The 20,873-nt window shown below is 38.4% G+C and overlaps 1 protein-coding gene across 1 annotated transcript in view; it reads left to right on the forward strand.

Annotated features, from left to right (window-relative positions):
• COL6A1 (collagen type VI alpha 1 chain) overlaps positions 1-20,611 on the forward strand; it is a 49,361-nt gene extending 28,750 nt beyond the window's left edge. Inside the window, exons 22-35 of the mRNA XM_007435192.2 lie at positions 91-153; positions 3,647-3,697; positions 3,792-3,827; positions 4,771-4,833; positions 6,254-6,319; positions 7,094-7,129; positions 8,619-8,655; positions 10,465-10,473; positions 12,288-12,421; positions 12,808-12,908; positions 14,000-14,183; positions 14,697-14,853; positions 17,459-17,488; positions 18,886-20,611. Of these exons, the coding sequence (XP_007435254.1) occupies positions 91-153; positions 3,647-3,697; positions 3,792-3,827; positions 4,771-4,833; positions 6,254-6,319; positions 7,094-7,129; positions 8,619-8,655; positions 10,465-10,473; positions 12,288-12,421; positions 12,808-12,908; positions 14,000-14,183; positions 14,697-14,853; positions 17,459-17,488; positions 18,886-19,496 (1,578 nt within the window). The 3' untranslated portion in view covers positions 19,497-20,611. The remainder of the gene's footprint in view (positions 1-90; positions 154-3,646; positions 3,698-3,791; positions 3,828-4,770; positions 4,834-6,253; positions 6,320-7,093; positions 7,130-8,618; positions 8,656-10,464; positions 10,474-12,287; positions 12,422-12,807; positions 12,909-13,999; positions 14,184-14,696; positions 14,854-17,458; positions 17,489-18,885) is intronic.
• The last annotated feature ends 262 nt before the right edge of the window (positions 20,612-20,873 follow it).

A 20,873-nucleotide genomic window follows, 5' to 3' on the forward strand; every position in this document is an offset into this window, starting at 1 on the left:
TGTAGCTACCCCTCTGAAAATGAATTGCAGTTGTCTGTCATTTGGTCTAAATTAACACTAAATGTAGCTGTTTCCCTTTTTACTTTATAGGGCCGTAAAGGGTCGGTTGGACCACCTGGAATAACTGGAAACCCTGGGTTGATGGGTGATAGGGTGAGTGATTGATACCTGATATTTATGATATTTATGATATTCAGATTTATGATAAATCTGAGTTTGGCTGGTGCTCCCAATGTGTTTATTTCCAGGAAGACAGTCCTGGCCATAGTCATGCATGGTTGAGCTTCATGGAAACTGGAATGCTGTTATAGGTGGAGTTGCCTTTGAAAACCATCCAGACATTGCCACCATTGTAGAAGGCAGCAGTGAAGCTGCTATCAGGACTAGTTTTGTGGAACCAGGAAGGCTAGACAATTGTTTCCTATTGCATGATCTTGCTGCCACTGGGAGGGATTCTCTTGAGTATTTTCTCCCCATCCAAATCAGGGTTAGTAGAAGGAGTTTTCTCAGTTCTGGCATCCATCTTTAGAAACTCCCTGTTTTGAAAGAGCAAAATACCCCATTTTCTGATGGCATATCCTTGGATTCCAAAAGTATTTTTAATTATCATGGAACCACTGAATTCAACGGAGTCATTTAAGCCTCAAGCCAGTCTTTAAATCCTTAAATTCCTTAGGGTCATAGCTACCTTTGTCTTATGATCATACAACCCTAGAATTGGAAGGGGCACTGAGGCCATCAATTCCAACCCCTTGCTTAGTGCACGAATCCAAATTAAAGCATCCTGAACAGATGGTTCCCTGGTGCTCTGGAATGAAAGAAATAGGTACTGATCTTCAAGTCGATTCTCCTATGTACTGAAGAATGGTGTTGTTCCCCCACCCATCCACTCACCCAGTCTTCGCAAGGCTAAACATTCCCAGTGCTTTAATTCTCTCTCCAGAGGGCTTAGTTTTTAGCCCCTGATTGTCCTCATTGTGTTTCTCTAATTTATTCCTGTTGGTCTAAATCCTTCTTAAATGCACTGCCCAAAACTGGACACAGTGGTCAAAATGGGGTATGGCCAATGTAGAATAAAGAGTAATTCATCCATTCGTGTGATTTGGAAACTAATACTTCTGTTGATGCAGTCTAAAATTGCATTTTTTAATAGCCACATTACATTACTGATTCATACTCAGTTTGTAATAACTACTATCCAGTATTTTCTTTCATAAACATAGTTACCAAGCCAAGTATCTGTGTATTCTTTACATATGATTTTCAAGCCAGCTAAAATTATAGCTTAATTTTCAGGTAAATCAGCCCACAATTAACTAGCTTCCTAATCAAGATGTCATGGGGAAATTACTTTCCTGAAATCAAGATACAGTAGAGTTATGGAATTCCCACAATTTATTAAGGAAATCAGTCTCAGTCTCAGTCTCAGTCCCAGTCCCTCTCTCTCTCTCTCTCTCTCCCTCTCTCCCCCTCTTTCCCTTTCCCTTTCCCTTTCCCCCACCCCTTCACACACACACACACACACACACACACACAAAACATGAAGTTAAGTTAGTCTGGCAAGGCTATTCTTGAATCTTCCCAGATATGGATGTCAGACTGACTGGTTTGTAGTCCTCCAGGTCCCTTTTTTTGGACATAGGAACAAAATTTGCCCTGCTGTTGTTTTGCACTTTACCAGTTCTCCCAAAATTCTTGAAGACAGTACATAAAGTTTTGCCAGATGATACTTCAGTATCCTAGGATGCAATTCATTTGGTCCTGAAGATCTAAAGCAATCCAAAGTACATACCTGTTCCCTGTTCCTACCAATCTCAAGCTTCAACCCTAACTCTTCCTTCTGCTCTTCCCAATTGTTTAGTAAAACTCATACCACACAGCTGTGCCAAGATAAGAATTCAGATGCTCTGTCTTTCCTTTGTTATCCAAGGCATCTTGCAGCTGGTATATTAACTATTTTCTCTTTTAGTATGAACATACCTAAATAAGGTTTGTTTGTTGTCCTCTGCTTATTCTCAGCTTTAGTTTTCATGGCATCATTCTCTGTAATTTTCAGATCTTAGCTAAGTTTTTTGTGCTACCAACCTGTCTCTTGCGCTATCTTCCATTTCCCTCCTTTTGGAATAGTATGTTATAGTACCTCATGGACACTGATCTCATTTTCTTTTCCTGCTATGGAATCCTGTTTATCATTGCTTTCAGTTCATTGCAATCTACCCTTTTTAGGCCAAGATATATGTTTAAGTATAGTCAGTTTTAATTTCCTATAAATGAAGAACCTGATCAATATGTGGTCCCTTCCCTCAAATATTCCTACTACTTCCACTTCTTTGACTAAATTCATGCCATTGGTTTATATTAAATCAAGGACCGCTGAAATTCTTGTTCCTCCCCCCATCTTTCTGGAAGAAGACTTCATCAAGAAAATAAGTTAGGAATTCCCTAGAAAGACTCTACTTGATATCATTTGTTTTCCAGCAGATGTTAGGGTAATGAAAGTCCTCAATCATTACTGCTTCAGACTACTTTGAAAGAACAGTGGTTTGCTCTTGGGAAGTATCTATGTCTTCCCCTAGGTTGGATGGGCAGTAGTAGACATCAATAACCAGTATTTGTTCCTGTACTTGTTTTGAGCCAGAAGTTCTTTATGCTTATCAGCACTAAGTTAATTTACTTGGATTTCTCAGCAGTGATGAATACTTTTAACAAACAGCAGTTCAACTCCTCTTTTTTGTTTTCCTTTTTAACAAATGTAGCTATGCTGTGGTCACAGGAATCATTCCACCAACTCTCCATTGCACTTATTCAATTACATTGCTTCCTGTACTTCAAGTGCCTTTGGGTTAGTTCCCATGCTCTAAGCATTAGTTTATAGATAACAAATGTCTTAACTTTATGAACCAATGTGTTTGGTGGGTGTGTTTTTTTTTTTAATTTTTATTGAGTGGAGTTTAATGGACCCCATTAAAGCAAAACTCTTATTCTCCTTCTACACTGCAGAAACATTTATATGAGAGGGATTTTCCAGAGAAGTTGTTTCCAATACCTTCAGAATTCAGTTTAAAGCTTTCTTTGCCATGTGCAAAGATCACATTTTTACCAGCCTTCTAGTCTTTCTAGGGAATTCCTAACTTATTTTCTTGATGAAGTCTTCTTCCAGAAAGATGGGGGGAGGAACAAGAATTTCAGCTGTCCTTGATTTAATATAAACCAATGGCATGAATTTAGTCAAAGAAGTGGAAGTAGTAGGAATATTTGAGGGAAGGGACCATCTTGTGTCAGCAGACCTTTAATCCAAATAACCGAAACCAAATGATCCTCGATTTCATTTGTTTAGCCAATCATTCATTTTTAGCATTCTCTTCCCCATTTTTGTCCTCTTCTATGGACTGGGAAGAATGAATAAGATGACCACTTGAGCCTCCAGATTCTTAACTCTTGAGTTTCATATCAAGTCTTGGTCAGTTAATCTTGCTCTTTTTTTTTTTTATAGCTCTCAAGGATTTTATATTTCATACACTGTTTTAATTAGTTTTTTCCCCCTTTTTTTGTCAGTGTGGATGTAATGAGAACATTTAAATACTCATAATAACTAATTGCTGATAGGATCAAACTGACTTCTACTGATCTCCCAATTTTCTCTTAGGGAGATGATGGCCCACCAGGAAATGGGACTGATGGTTATCCTGGTGCTCCAGTAAGTTTCATTTCATACTGCCAAAGCTTTAGATAGAATTTATTATCTTTACGCTCTTTCAATTTTACTTTCCAATCTTCCCTTATCTTTCCAGGGAGATCCTGGAATCAGAGGTGACCGTGGAGTTAATGTAAGTATCTCTCTCCTCCTTACCTTACCAAACAGCTGAAATGAGAGCTCTTTGTTAATTTTATGACATAGGTGTGTTTGTTTTGTAAAGACCCAAGACTTCCAGAGAAAAAGGCCATCCTCTTCTTTCAGTCACTTCTGCAGCATTTGGATTTCTCAATTTGATCTATTTACTTTAAGAAAAGGAGCCTAAATTAAGCTGTTAGCTTCCTGCAATAATTCTGCTTCATGTTTTTGGCCAAGTTTGGGAACAAAGAAATACAAATTTGTATGTAGCAGGAGCCCCAGCATATCTCAAGGTTATGCCCTCTCTGGAAACTTTTAATAAGGTACTGATGTGCATGGCAGATAGATCTGTTGGTCAGATCCATCCCAGAAGTTCCCATTTCTCTGTCCTCATCATTTCCATCACCCAAGTCTTCTGTCCTTCCCAACTCACATCAGGATTATCCTGGCCACTGATGGATGTGTGCTTCACATGTCCAGTACTGCATCCATCTCCAGTTGTAGAGGAGAGCATTAGGGATGTGGAGTGGGACAGCCACTGAAGGGAAGTCCTTCTTCTCATAGAGAGATGGTAAGGGCTCTCACAAAATATTGTAAAATTGCATTTCTGCCAAGCTTATCTGAGATTAATTGAGAGTTCATCATTTGTTCTGAAAAACCTTCCTTTGCCCGCAGTCCTATTTCATATGATAAACAGTCTAATAATAACAGGGTTGAGAAAGTCTGATTCTGCTAAGAATTGGTCTCAGAAACTACAATAGGGCACTGAATGGAAACCAAAACTTAGTTGTATGGCAGTTGTCTCTTCTGACAAATAAGAGAACAAGTGCTACTTTTCTGAAGAAGACTTTGGAGAATGGAGTTCTCTACTGTAAGTTGCAGGAGTCAATCCCACACAGTTTATATACTTTTACTAAATGTTGTCTTGTCCTCTTCAGGGCACCAAAGGCTATCCTGGGCCAAAAGGGGATGACGGTGACATTGGAGAACCTGGTATGCAAGTAAGTAAAAAATAGGATAGAACATCTTTGTCAAGAATCAGTTCCTTTAGATAATACAATCTGTGTTTTTCATCCCACTCTACCTATTTATTTGAAATGAAAATTCTGTAGTAACATTAGATGTGTTATATTATTCTGTAAAGACCCATGCATTATAATTTAGAAATGAGTGGAATAGATGGGGGAATTGTTCAACCGCTGCAAATTTAGAAGAAGAAAGAGGGAACCCTGAAAGCAACTGTGACTCAGCCTAAAATCCTGTGTCCAATTACTTGGGAGTAAATTCAGTTGAAAACAATGAGGTTTTCTTACAAACTGAGTAGGAATACACAGTATAACATTGTACTATTTAAGCTCTATGATTATCTTCACATCATGACAAAGAATAAAAAATTGATTTGGAAGGTGATAATTCGTACTTGGAGAATGAAACTAGATGGGACCATTTTTCAGTTAATTTTTAAAATGGCAAAATAATCCATATTTACTATTCCTTTGGAGGAAGAAAAAAAACCTTAAAAGAAGTCATCCAATATAAAGAATTGTGCTTTGCAAACACTTCAGAATGATTGAAGTATACTAATAATAACACTGAATATATATGTGGGAAGAGAAAGGATTCTTTATTTTAAAATATTTCTGTCAAGATGGCTTATGGTGCATTTATATCATAAAGTAAGCATTAAAGCAACTTAAAAACAAATGAACTTGAAGCACAATATGTATATAAAAGATCGGTAACAGGCAGTTGAAATCATGGAAGGAGACAGTGCTCAAGAGAACTGGACAATTTTAGGCTGTGTGGTGCTGTGCTGAAAAGAGAGCTATAATGGTATGTCTGTATAGTCTATCATCGGGATGACCAGCCAAGGAAAGACTCAGTCTCCGGTCTCCAAACTCATGAAAGCTGGAGCAGGACATGGAATGATCTCATAGACAACACTGGTTGAACATCAAATGGTCACAGAGGTAGAGGAAGAGATTGTGTTTCTCCTGCAATATGTGATGCATATTTTGATAAAGCACCTCTCTAGAGCTGAACCTGTCTAGAGCAGATCTCTAGAGCTTGAAGCTATGAAATAACTACTCAGAGGCTTAGCACAGCTGTTTCTAGGCCTTCCCAGGCTCTTGTGATATAGTCTAAAGGTTCCTTGGCTTCCTTTTGTTCAAGTTTCTAATTACAACAAAAGAATTAACAATTATGAAAATCACTTATCTAATAGATGATTTGGGTGTTAGTCTAAATCATCTATTAGATAAGTGATTTTCATAATTGTTAATTCTTTTGTTGTAATTAGAAACTTGAACAAAAGGAAGCCAAGGAGCCTTTCTGCTCTGTTTTCTAATAGAAGAGAGCTGGCAACACAGCCATCCACTTGGAAAATAAGTGCATTGTTCTTGTGTTTTTTTCCCCTTCCAGAGAAATGAAACTGGGGTCAATGGCAAGAAAGGTGCCAAAGGGTACAGGGGACCAGAAGGAGCTCCAGTAAGTAGCAACATAAGCTTCCTACTAACTCTGTGTTACAAAGAACATCCCACCCACCCATCCCCATTTTAGATCTTAGAGGGGGCAACAGGCTATTCTACCAAAGTATTATCAGGAAGAATAGGATTTCCCAAACCTAACATCAATCTGGCACAAATGACCAATACTTTTTTAAGGCTGCTATAGGAAAAAGGTTTCTTTCTGGGAAGATCTCAAACACAGGAGAGGTTATATTCGGTACACTAGAACATCAAATGCATTGGAGTTGTTGAATACTGCAGTCCTTCCAGCTGGTTGAGAAGGGTGACTATAGTATTAGGGCAGAAAGGATAATTTTTGTTTTGTTTGCTTTGTTATTTTATCTCATGTATCTTGGAGAGCAGCAATATTTTAAATAATGTGCTAATCCAGGGCAATGGTGAAGATAGCACCTGAGATCTTCAACAACTAGCAGCAGTTATGCTTGTGGCCTATTTTCATCTCCTCTCCAGTCCAATTTGGGACTAAGCTCTATCAAAAGCAACAGGTCACAGCCACTAGCCATAATTAAGAAAACTGAGACCATGATAGACAAAAAACATATAACTTGATAAGCTTATAATAAACAGAGCTCTTTTAGGACTGATTGGGTTAAGAGTTAGAGCTCATTTCATCACCGCAGAACTCTGTTGGTTTGCTACAACTGTCTCTCATAGAACTTTTCTATTCCTTTGGAATTTCTGTAATGTAACTGAGAATTTTTCTCATACCTTTTACTATGGTTTTCTTCCCTAGGGACCTCCAGGACCTCCAGGACTCCCTGGGCCAGATGTGAGTAATACTGAAATTATGTGGTATATCTTCTTCTCTACGTAACAAAGCACTTTCTCAAGTGTTTTCATGGAAAGCTGGGGACACTATTTACCACAGCAAAACCCTGCAGATATGTGTTAGGCCTAACCCAAGAACAACAGTGAAGCAGTCCGGTTGAATCAAGTTCCTTTATTTGTGTACACCTTATAGTCAGAATCTTGCCAGACTAAACCTATATTCCTGCAACTAGTGGATATAACATGGGCGATTCTAGGGAGTGGCTATCCTGAACCTCTTATGCTTCCCACGCTCCCCCTGTGGACTGTGTTGTCTCTTGTCTCTTTTCCCCTCCTGGAATGCGCCCCCTCCCTCCTGATAGCCTTGCTCTCTCCCATCACCCTCCGCTTCGTAGATACATTCCCTCACAATATGAGAGATTCAGAACAATTCTATGTGAAATTCAGCTGCCTGGAGGAAGGTTAGTTCCACAGTCAGTGGCTTCTGTCTTTTTAGTCCAGGGTAGTAGTATTTAAAGTAAACTTTTCTTGTGACAGACCTTCGTGGATTATCCTTAGTTTATTGGGTTTTTCCATTCATGGATACCCAAGCTTTAGTCATTCCTTGCTCTTCATTCCAATTCTGTAAAATATACCAACAAATGGAAGTAGTTTTTATTACCGTAATACATTGATCCGCTTTGTTTTCTATAGCGTACTAGCAAGAGACACTTTCAGATAAGAAGATCTAGTTTTCACAGAAATCAAGAAGCGTCCTTTAGTAATAGAGTAACTGCTCATTGGTTTAGTTTCAAATACAGATTAAAATGTCAGAGAACTTTTCACTACTTACTGCATACTAAATCATTCTCCATAAATGCCACATCCTCTGAAATGAAGCTTATGTAAATATTCTATGTTTGATGTCAGGAATAGACAGTTATGCTTTCCAATTCCCCTTTCATAAGCTCTGATGACCTCCTCTGACAATGGCAGCAAATTTTGGCAATGCAGTTGCTGAAAATTGGCACTGTAACCTCCTGCAGTCTGGAGATAGAAAACACACATTTAGTCCTTAAATCACAAAGAGCTAATCTCAAAAGTGTGTTCGTGTGTGTGTGTGTGTGTGTGTGTGTGTGTAAATAGACATAGATGGCAGTCACTCTTTCTCAGCCCTAGGCTGGGAAGTTGCAAAACTTCTACAGTATGTTGTACCAGTGGTAGATTACACTCTGTAACCTGCAGTGAATTGACTTGGATTGCCGGGGGGGGGGGGCGGGGGGGGGAGAGATTTCCCAACCTTCTGGCCCTGCTCCTATTAAAAAAACCCTGAAGTTCAGCTCTTGACTGCCAAAAGGTGGTCCTCCCCTGCTGTAGTCTATAAGCTTCCTGAACTGTTTGCTGAATTAAGGATGTCAAAGGCAATTTTCTGTGAGACTGCAGGGAAGGACCCAGCTAATTCTGCATTTCCAAAGTTTGGATGAGACCAACATTTCTTCCTTTGTTTTTAGGAATGTGAAATTTTAGATATCATCATGAAAATGTGTTGTAAGTATTTGACTTCAGCTCTTGCACAGTTAACAGGAATGTCACTGATTAACTAAGTGTTACCATAGTAAGAATTGGCAACTTGCTGGTTTTACCAAGCCACCACCTCAAACTATACAGTGCGTCTTCAGGTTTTCCAACTGATGCATTCCCAATATATGTGATTGGTACAACTTTTCCTAAATTAACATTGGATTCCTTAAAATTTAATGGGAATATAGGAAGTATGAAGTTGCTTCAGCTGAACCACCACAAGCAAAAAATGTGTTCTTTTATAGCTACTACAGCAATCCATGCATAACAAATTGATTAGAACCAGACTAGATCTTGCTTTTCACCTACTTTTGCTGTTCTGAATTTCCAGCAAAGTGACACATTTGAAAGCCAAGTTCCACTCGCTTATTTGTTTGGATATTTTAGGTGATATATCAAAAGTTTGTCTTCAAATATTGTAAATGAATGACAGTAAAGGCATAACCATACAAAGGAAGACTCAAATAATTCCTCCCCTCACATATTACTGTGTATTCATAATACACAAGCAGGGACTCCAAAATCCTACATCCATCTGAAAATCCTTTGTATTCAGAGAGGGCCTTGGGACTGCCTCCTTCAAAGCAACATTCACTACTTACTTACTGGATTTATATGCCACTAAATCATATAGATTGTACTATGGACACAATCAGTTATTCTCCTCAGAAACGCCTCTGGTCAGCATTACTCAAGAGCAACGGTGATAGAGATACATAATTTCTCTGTTACCATCTCTGCCACTCAGGAAGCCATTAGAGGAGCTCTGAACAGTGTTTGATGCTGTTCAGTTTCCTTTCTTTGTTTCCTAACCTTAACCCAGTTTTGCATGCTTAGATGCCTGGAAAATCAGGTGCCCCATGCCTTTTTGTATTGTATACCTTTTAATAACATTTGTTAGGTGGAAAAGGTGCTATCAGATTCTTTTTCATTTTGGGCTCTCCTCCGATAACAAAAAATCAATTTAGCTTTGACTGCCAAACAGTGGTGCCTAGAACTAATGTTGATAGCCCAAGAATCAAAAGTCCTCAGTTCACTTAGGATAACGATAATACACAATGTATGCCAAAAACAAAATTATCTGAAAGCCAAAAAGAAGTTGATATAACCCAAAACTATTACTGTGTCAGTTATTTGTTTATTTATTTATTTTCTTAATGTACACGAGAGAAAAAAAATTAGAATGTGCTGCCTTGGAATGGCTGTTTGGAAAAACAAAATATGCAATTTGTTTTTATTCTTTATTTATATTTTGAACAATATGGTTGTATTGCTGAATGACACCAAGTAATTATTTATTGCATTTCATAAACTAGAAATTGTTAGAAAAACAGTTCCTTCTTACATGCTGCTTGCATGCCATTTTTAATTAATTGAACAACATTTATGTTTCTATACCAGTGAAAATGAAGATTTCTTGTGTATATTCTTTTTTTAAGCATCCTTGTTTGGAAGTGAACTACAGATTAATTATTTGTGGCAAATGCAGTAACAGATACCATGCAGCTAAAAAACAGGTGAACACATTGAAAAAGGTCTCCAGCTTTTTTATTATATTCCCCACATTTTCATTTGTTTAATATAGTAGTATATTAAACATCTGGGATGTGGGAAGCATTATAAAGTGTAGCCAATATGAAGGGAAACATTTCCAGTCTGTTTAAACTGCGTCCCTAGCTATAAGCAGCAGTGCTGGATGTATTTCAGCACTCTTTGAATTTGCAATGCTTGTGTTTCTGAGTACATTTTATTTTTCTCCCCTACCCTCCCCCTCAGCTTGCTGTGGTAAGTGTCCTAATTGCAATTTCTTTACCATTCCTTCATTCATATGTATACCAAGATGTAGATGGAAATTCACTCTCCAGCCCAGTCTTCAGTAGTGGGCAGTCCTAGAGTTAACTTCTCTAAGACTGCCTGCTACTGTCATTTTTTCAACCCATTGTTACAGCTGCCTGCTTCTAGAATTCTAAATTAATTGCCATATCTTGTTCAGCTATCCTGGTGCCCCAGAGATTCATGCTTAGCCTTACTAGCTAGTTAAAATAATAGATGAAAAAAAAAGTGGAGAACCAGAAAAGACACATTTATTCTCAGTATTTGTCATGAGAAGGATATTCTGATGATACATTTATAGAAATGATATATCCAGATATTCAAAATTGACCAGTTGAATACAAAATATTTGTCTGAAAGCTCCACTCAGCACTGCTTATCCACTATTGCCACTTATTCTGCCACTTATTATAATATATAATATTCAGAGAGTGAAAAATTATAACTTACACAACTCATAGTAGTCCGTGAACCGAGTTTATAACAACAAAAATGAAAAAGTCACACTCTGGTCACTGAAGTAGAAAAATCATAATGAATGTCTTCATATAAAGCAAACTGTTTAAAGTCACTTAAGTAAACATGAATAAGATCATATTTAATATACAAGATTATATATGATCAAATGTGTTTAATCTATGTATGGTCTTTCTTTGTCATCTAATAATAACTTAGTCATTTCCACTGTCATATTGCACATAAAGAGCCATATTAACTAAAACTGTTGTTAGATGTATAATTAAAATTACCGGCTTAGCAGTTTCAGTTTGATGGTTACACAGATAAAATATATGGCTCTCAAGGAAAATAGTACTGATTCTATTCTTAATTCCATGTTATTAAGTGACTGAGAACATTGTATTAATTATATATCAATATTTTTCCTAAAGTACAAACTTTACTGGAAAAGATTTTGTATCTCTGTGGAATCTCCATTGCATTTAATATATTTCATCAGCTCTTTGATTGCAAAACTTTACTGTGTTACTATTTACAGCCTCTGTCAAGAGTTCAAAGAATATTCTCTCTCAAAGTCGAGTTGTTCAAATATCAGCCTGTCTATCAAAATCCCATATACTGCTACAATTTCTACATGATCTAAACTTCTCAGAATAAATTAAATAGCTGTGGAATTCTTGGGTTCTCTGAGCTTGGTTGTTTTCTTGCAGACGTTTCATTACCCAGCTAGGTAACATCTTCAGTGCTAGAAGCACTGAATTAAATAGCACCTGATATGTGCAAGGTGGCAAGTATCATACTTTAATTAAGAATCAAAATCAATTTCCTTAAATATTTACTTGTAGTATTCAGGGCCTCCTTAAGACAGATTCCTAAATCAATAAAATAGATGTTATCAATTTGAAATGTGATAATTATTTTTGTTATTTGCATACCATGCCTTGATAATCAAAACAAGAAATCAAACTTTGAAGTAGATTTTAAACTGGGGTTTGCACTCTGTCTAGCTTGTATCATGACTCAGCTCACAAACCATAATTCTTGCTGTCTTCGAAGTTATATTAGAAATTGAAATTCCAGTCCAGGAAGTAATTCTAAACAATGAGTTCATTGGACACTTAGATATGTCAGTTACATTTTGAGTTTTAAGCTACGCTGAACATAAACCAGTTTGACACGATACCTGAATTTAGCCTTAAATCATCAAGGAGACTTTTATTGACTCTTGGTGCTATAAATGTTATTGGTGAATAAACTTCTGAAAAATATAATCTTCTGCTTCTACAGTATCTTGTGCTTTATTACAGAATGCAGGTGTGGTCCAATTGATATTATATTCGTACTGGACAGTTCTGAGAGTATTGGACTAACAAACTTTGGCATTGCAAAGGACTTTATTGTTAAGGTTATTGACAGACTGCGCACAGAAGAACATGTAACAGTAAGTTATAGTGCAATCATTCATACATACATACACACACACACACACTGTTGTCTTAATCAGCTTAAAAAGCATACTTTCTTTCAGTGGCAATGTGTATTACCTTTATGTCTTTTAAAATGTTGTGAGCCAGCCCTGCTGTGTGCTGGGCCCTCCTGCCCATTCTGTTGAGCAATGTCCTGGTGCCTACCCCCAAGTCTTTCCCTGATGGCATCTCAGAGAATAAGGCTAATCATTAGTAACATCTATTGAATAACATGCGGTAATGCATTGTTACCATGAAACTTTTTAAGCAGGTCTCTCTTGAGATATCATAGTCCAAATATTATAACCTCTAATTTTTGGCTTTGGCTATAACTGTTCCTTGGATACTATTTCTTTGACAGTTCTCCAGAGAGGAATCCAATCTTGCTATTGTGCAATATAGTCATGGTGGAACCGAGGAACTGGTGCTCATGAAAGATGGAGACGTTAAAGGTTTCAAGGAGTGAGTTTATACCAGATGCTTATGAATTAAAGATTTCTTGTGCTCTGCCTTCTATGTCACAACTCTGTTTGTGATACCTTTCCCATGTTTATTTAACTTTGTAAAAAAACCTTTCGGGTATTAATAGTCAGTACTTGCAAAAAGCTGATTGCCAGGATTCCATCATGTGTGTGTGTGTGGATGACACACCATTAAAGCTTCCTTTCAGTGGGGTTTGTCAAGTGATCTTCCAGGTTTAGTACCAAATCTGAAAGTGTTTTTGAGTTGCCCTTGGACGCTTTGCGGGTCGCCTTGCTGCCTTGCTCTTTAATGGGAAGAAAGGAAAAGAACTGGATTTGGGGGAAGCAAACAGCTGTTTTTATGCAAAAAAAAAGAGAGAGAATAGAATAATCAGTCAGTGTCAGCGACACTGACACAGATAGTCATGTCATCTGCAATAGATAAATAATGTGGATTAATGTTAAATCTGCCATTCAAATATATATTAGCAAAATGATGAATAAGCAGAGCTAGCTGGCTAATGTCATTTGGCTCATGTAGATAAAGATGCATCCTTTGGGTTCTCTGGTTGTTTGAAAATTGGTTTAACTATATGCATCCAATGTATATATAAATATTTATAACAACTACTTTTTTTCTGGAAAGGCACCACTTCATCCTCTAGATAAACAATTGTGATTTCCTCTGGTTTATTGCCATTCATTCCAGAAAAAAACAAGACATGTATCCTGTTTCTTTGGATAGTTTATTCTAGAGCCCTCCCTAACTCCCTATCATTAACACCCACCGATCTATAGCTGAAAAATATCCTGCTCAGTTGTTCTCTGCTTTAAAAAGAAATAACCAATGAAATACTTAAGTTTGCTTGTGATTATAAGGTAATGCAAGGAGTTTGAGCTTCATACACGAACAGACAAGACGAATTTATTGCTATTATAATTATATTCAAAGCTAGTTTCACATTTCTGGAATGAAAACACAAACCAGGATTTCTGAAAGAAAGAATCCAAACATCTGTCTATAAAGTATAAATCTTTATTGGATGAGGTATTATTTGCTGACTCTGATTCTTTCTGATGCTTGATTTCAAGGGCTGTGATGAACCTTCACTGGATTGCTGGTGGCACCTTTACTGGAGAGGCTCTTGAGTACACCAAACAACGTCTGCCCCCATTTTTCACTCACAAAAGAGTTGTTATTGTCATCACAGATGGACGGACTGACACATTTCACGATCGAACACCAATCACTGTTCTTTGTGAAAGAGATACTCAGGTGAAATCAATATAAGGGAGGATGGAAAACAAATGCTCAGGAGTCCATGTGTCTTCTTTTGGAGTAAGAAGGACAGCAGATATAGATTACATAACAGCAGCATTTCTGCAAATAGATTAGCAGAAACCATCTAGATGTAATGGAGGTTGATTAGAGGGTAGTGTTGACTGTCACGTCCCTTTGAAGAATCTGTGTATATGCTTAGTGTCCTAGATTTTGATAAGGCTTGATTGTTGTTCACATTTACCTGAAATGTCCATGACCTTGATTGATGTTGGATTCTCTAAAAGGGTTGCTTTCTTGGCTTTACAGACAATGCAGCTTGTGGTAGTGTTTGTACCTAAGATCTATAATATTTGTACTGCAGTATTATTTTCTTACCATGTTTGCTGTATTGTTCCTCTAAACTTTCCAAGTGAAGAATAAGTTTCTTTCACATTTGGGGGGCATCGGAAAACCTCTATAACACTCATTTATCTAAGTGTAAGCATTATAATATCTATCATCCTTTAGGTTGTCCCTGTGGGTTCCAGTGACATTTTCCATGACCCTCCAGATTCTGAAAAATTAAGTAAGATATCCTGTGGGGGCCTCACATTTACCCAACCAGAGTATATTGCCCTGCTGGATGACACCTTCATTCAGAATGTTACCTCTTATGTCTGTCGAGGTGGGTGAAAAAAATTGGTTTGCTACTAACTTGGTTTAGCTAAAGCAGAAGTGAAAACAGCACAGCCTTCTGGCATGTCCAGTGAAGCCTGCAGTGTCCCTTCACTTCCCCCACACCATCCTCTGCTTGTTCCACACCAATCCCCAATGCCTTCCACCACTCTCCATGCTCCCCACCATTCTCCCAGACCTCTTCCTTTGCTCCCTACTGCCTTGTGCTGCCCTGCCCTTCTTCCCATCTCTCCCTTTGCATTTGGCCCCTTTCCATGGATGCCCATCATTGCCCTACTATGCATCTTGTACATAGTACAGTCATGGGGGGGGGGCATATTGGTGGTTGTATCAGTGTGGGAGTATCAGGAGGCATGAGGGTGCAGTGTATGAATATAGGTGTGTGTGTGTGTGTGTGTGTGTGTGTGTAAAATATGCATTGATTTTGAAGCTCCTATTTTTACATGGCCTTTTGGATAGAAGACAATTGGAAAGTGTGCCCCCCATACCTCTCAAAGCAAGCATGGCTCTCAGCCCCCTGAACCAAAGTGCAGCAGGGGGGTCCCCAAGCAAGTGGCTCACTCAGGTTTTCATTGAACACCACAAATACAGAAGATCTGGCAGAGAAAATTATAATCTAGATCTGAGCAGCAGCATTTATCTATGTACTTATTTGCCTAATTTATATCCCACCCAACTCCAAAGATTCTGGACTTAAAATTTATAAAAACAGCAGCATCTAATTTCATATAGCACAATAAGCCATGGTTGAATAATTTTAATATGTGATTTACATATAACTAAATCCCATTATGGCTTGGCACAATGTGCAAACAAGGCACATAAAATCTCTTAATTCTTTAGCAATCCATACAATATCATGTTCATTTTGGGGTCCATTAACTGCAAGGATGTGGTGGCCATATTGAAGGACACAAATTGCTAGATGGGGGTAGCCTAATCCTTCCTACTATCCCTTTTTCTTGTGCGCTCCCAGTGGGTTGAATTAAAGTACAGCAACAGGTGAGCTTGAAAAAAGGTGCAGTTGCTTTCTGAGTCACATTAATGAGTTCTCTTTAAAAAGCAGCATCTTTTTTTGTGCTCTTGCAGAATTCTGAAAAAGAGACATGCTGCTTTAATGAATAGCACTGGAGTGCTGTGCTCATGCACACAAGTGGTCAGAAGCACTCCTGAATCATTTTTGAAGCGTGCGCTGCCCTGTAGAATTAAATATTAGGGCTACCATATGTGGGCTGCAAAACTCCAGACAACTGCCTGATTGCAAAGAATTAAGAGTTTCCTGTATTTCTTGCCACCATCTAATGGTCACCTAGATGTTTGCAGCCCAAATATGGTTGACTTTCAGTCACTTTTGAATATGAACTAACGGACATAATTTATCTGAGATTGTCTGCCAGTAATTGGTGCTTTGAGTTCTTGTAAGCTCACCTTTGCACCATCAGTGATAGTATCCAGCGACATAATTTTCTGCTGGCCTCTTTTTTGATTGCCTTAGATTTTTCTAAGCATCAGGATCTTCTCCAGTGCATTATGCATTAAAATATTTAGACATTAGATTTATTATTAGGGCTTCCAGTGAGCAGTCTTATTTTACTTCATTCAATATTGAGTAAAGTAACACCAGACTGCTTACTGGAACCACTAATACCAAGGTATTCTCAAAAATATTCTTCAGCAGCACAATTCAAAGACATTCATTTTTCTTTATCCACTCTTTCTGGTGGTCCAGCTTTCACAGCTGTATGTTATAATTCGGAAAAGCATGGCCTTGACAATACATGGCATTGCCATCATTGTGCGACTTGTGCACTCTAATGTGGCACCAAATACACTACATATATATGTGTGAGTGTGTCTGTGTTACTGTGGCATTAAATGCAATATATTTATGCATTTAAGACTGTGGAGCGCTATCAAGTTTGCATGCTCAGATGTTATCCCTCCTATATGTACAGAAGACAAGAAAGACAATGAAAATCACGCTGACTGGGCAACCGTATCTGAGCTGCAAAACTCTGCACAGCCACTAGTTGGGAACAAAGAGTCAGAGTTGTCTGTTTCTGCCATCTAATGATTGTCTGGATTTTTGCAGCCCACTCTCATAGCCCTATGCACTGAAGGTCATTTTCTTGGTTCTTCCACTCTTGTTAAAAGACTACTGACTATTTTAAAACAAGGAGATGACAACTGTGGGATGCATGCAGTTGCCCCAGCCCTGTTTTAAGTTAAGTACATGGTGAAAGGCAGAAGGAGTGTCGTCTTAAATAGGCCTCTATTTAATGTCTGCAAACCGCTTTTTATGAAGTTACCAAATATTGTCTTTGCATTTGTAAGCAAAGATAGGATGGGAAGCTTCAGGATATCCAGGGCTTTGGGACAGATACATGTTTACCAGTCTGCAGGAAAAGCCGTGTATGAAATGAATAAAGAAGGCGAAACAGCCAGGGCTAGTTGCTAGTTAGTTCCAGTGACAGTCAGATCTGTGCAATCCTAACTGCATAAAGATGTTTAGACTGATGAGGAATTACAAAAAAGCCTACTTTTATTTTATTGGTATTCAAGAGTGCTTTAACGGGATTTTCTTTGTTTTATAGAAAAGGAATGTCCTGACTATACCTGCCCAAGTGAGTATCCCATACAATTGTAGGTACCTGTTTGGGTGACTTCTCTGTCCCGTGCATAATCTTAACGTTGCCTTATTTACTAAAACATCATGCTGGGTTGCTCCATGGGGCCTGACTGGATTGTTCCATCTGAGCATCTGCAGCTGAGATGGATAAGCTAGTTCAACCTGCTGCGGCAATACAGCAAACTGTGGTCGGCTGCAATTTGTTGTTTATCAGCCATTTGGGGCACTGTTCCAACCACCAGACTGATGTCTGCCCGGCCAATACTTCCTGGCCTCTCTCTCTCTCTCTCTCTCTCTCTCTTTTTTTAAGGTTTCTGCTAAAAATGAATTCACATAGTGATTGAATTCTGGCCAGAACCACTGTGAGCAGGATGAGAGAAAGTTGAGTCTTGGTGTCCCAATTTCACCTCCTGCACATGATGGAGGAGAAAATCACAAGAGCACAAGACATGCTTTGCGGTTGCTTCATTTTGCAGCTGCCTCAGCCTCCATATTGAGAATGTGAAAACAGTGCTAGAGAAACATAATTTTAACTACAGGTAGTCCCCAGTTTAAGAATGAGTTCTGTTCCCAAGGTCTGTTCTGACCTGAATTTGTATGTAAGCCGGAACAGTATTATTGTATGATGCTGTATAAGTAGTATTGTGTAATGAACTCGAACCATTGTGTATTTAACTCAAATCATTGTGTATTTAACTTGAATTTTGCTACAGTAGGCTCCGTTCTTAACTATGAGTCATCCTTAAACTGGGTGTTCTTAACCCGGGGACTACCTGTATATGAATCAAAGTGCTAAAAACTTCTTGTCACTGTCAAGCTACATCTTTTGAGCTGTATATCTTCCTTTTGTGTTGCAACATCTACCAGTTAATTCCCAGAGAAATCGTTTTAGAATAATATTAGATTGAGTCAATGTGCCTCTGCACTGTGCAACAGCAGAAAAGTCCCTAATCCCTGATGTTATTCTGCTCCTCTTTGACTCTACAATCGGTGCCCATGGGGAAGGCAGTGTGTCCCGTCGCCCCCCAGCTTCCCCTGAGCCCTCTGTAACCTGTGGGATATGTGCCTTAGAGAGCTGCAGTGGGAGTGAAAATTACTCCAGATCAGCAAGAGGGTTCTTGCTCCAATGGAAACGCTGCTTCCTTACATAAGGTGTTTTCACTCAGTTTTGCAAGAGAGCCCCTTCCCAGTTCAGCCCAGTATGACTCAGCCTCCTCTCTTGAGGACCCCTACCCTGAGCTCGCTCTCTCTCTCTAGAAGCTTTTCAGGGACATGTGAAGAGGGGAAGGGAAAGTATGTATGGAAGCTGCTTTGCACTCAGGCAACTACTGAGAGCAACCTGTTGAAACCTATACAGCAGAGAGATCACCAAAATACCTTTTCTCTTTTCAGTCACTTTTGCTAATTCAGCTGATATCACACTCCTTGTGGATAGCTCTACTAGTGTTGGAGCCCATAACTTCAATACCACCAAGAAGTTTGTGAAACGTCTTGCAGAACGATTCCTGTTAGCTGACAAAAGTCCAGGTGCTTCTGTGCGCGTCACTGTTGTCCAGTACAGTGGCCCCACACAGCAAAAACTGGAGGTGGATTTTCAACGGAACTACACAGTGATAGCTGATATAATTGACAAAATGGAATTTATAAATGATGGCACAGATGTGGTTGCAGCCTTGAACTATGTCACCAACCAATATCAGAGGTCCTCTCGTCCCGCTATTAAGAAGAGGGTGCTGATCTTCTCGGATGGCAATTCTCAAGGTGTCTCTGGAAATGCCATTGAGAGAGCAATCCAGAATGCTCAACAGGCAGGCATTGATATTTATGTACTTGCTGTTGGCACACAAGCCAACGAGCCCAATCTACGTTTGCTTGTCTCCCAAAAAGCAGCTCAGGATGAAGTAGCCTACAGAGAGCGCCACCTTTTCAGAGTACCTGATTATCAATCTTTGTTGAAGGGTGTATTCTATCAAACTGTCTCCAGAAAAATAGCTATGGACTGAGGAGGTGATTCCTAGAGAAGCAAGTTAATGCAGATTCTGAGATTTCAGAAATAAATTGTTAACCTCCAGTGGAACCCATGTTTTTATACAGAGCCATAATCTTCTGTCCTTGCTTTTAGGCTGTGCTACGTTTATCCCTGTCCATTCCTGTCTTCTTTATTGTCCATGAATTCTTCCAGCCTACAGGAAGAAATACAAATAGATTTATTGCTGCCCTAGTTCATAACTGTAATTGAGAGAACTATTTTTGTTTTATATTTGACAAGAGTTAAACTGGGCTAACTAGGAATTTTAAATGCACTGTCTTTATCCCTAAGATTGATAGCACACTTCACATGAATATAAAGATCTTCTTTTCAGAATCAGTCAATCAGTTTATTAAGGTCTTAGACCAGTACAGTCTTTTCAGAATAAAATGCCCACTGACTTCATTGCCAATTTTTTTTTATTTTGTAACTTAAAAGATACAATATAGTAAACATATCCTGGGCTAGACAGTTCCAGAAAAAATTATTCTGCTCTTAGAAACAAGGGATTTTCCAAATAATACTTATTGCCTTACATGTCACTTGAGGGGCTTATTGAATGTTAACATGGGTTCATGATCTGGTTCAAAACAGGAGGAGGAGGAGGCAATAATCTCACAGTATCTAGCCCAGCCCAGAATTGAAGTAGAGAAGCTACGAGGGATTTATTCAACCATGATGTTATTTATATATAGTGAACTCACAAATGTGATTTGTTTGGCATTACCTACATCATTTTTAAATGAAATTGTATGAAAACCTGTACAGGACTCGTCTTCAGAGGATCTTAATTTTTCCAGTATGATATTCAGTATAAGGTGCTACACTCACTTCACAAGCTGAGCTTTACGTTGCTGATTACGTTTACATATTCATAGCTGGTTTGGACAGGTTTCATGCGGTATTTCCAATGGTGCTGTTGCCATGAATTCAGTATGGTTTTAAAAATGAAGCAGTTGCTTTCAAAATTGCAGCTTGTATTGTTTTGTAATCAATATTCATTTACCACTTTGTTTTATTTTATCCCTTTGTTTTACTGACAGATGTTCACTTTGAGGGTGTTTTGCAAATAAATTGTTTTCCACAGTTCCAGTGCCTTCTGTTAGTTGAAAAAGGGGGCTCCAGACTCCTGGTTTTTTGCCACCATAGACTATCATGGCTCTCCTCCTACATGGAAAGGAAAGTGCTTTTACACCAGTCTTTTAAGTCAATATTTTATTATGGACACAGACCAGAATTCATAAGTTATAAAAATTCTTAACTAGTGTGAGGTTTTGTTCATTTGGCTTTTTATACATATGTGACACTAAAAACAGCTTTAAATTCTTGATGAGACTAATAGAATGAGAGG

This window comes from Python bivittatus, unplaced genomic scaffold, assembly GCF_059951505.1.
Source record: "Python bivittatus isolate LINGU-HERP-01145 unplaced genomic scaffold, Pbiv_v1 ctg000020_np1212, whole genome shotgun sequence".
NCBI lineage: Eukaryota > Metazoa > Chordata > Lepidosauria > Squamata > Pythonidae > Python > Python bivittatus.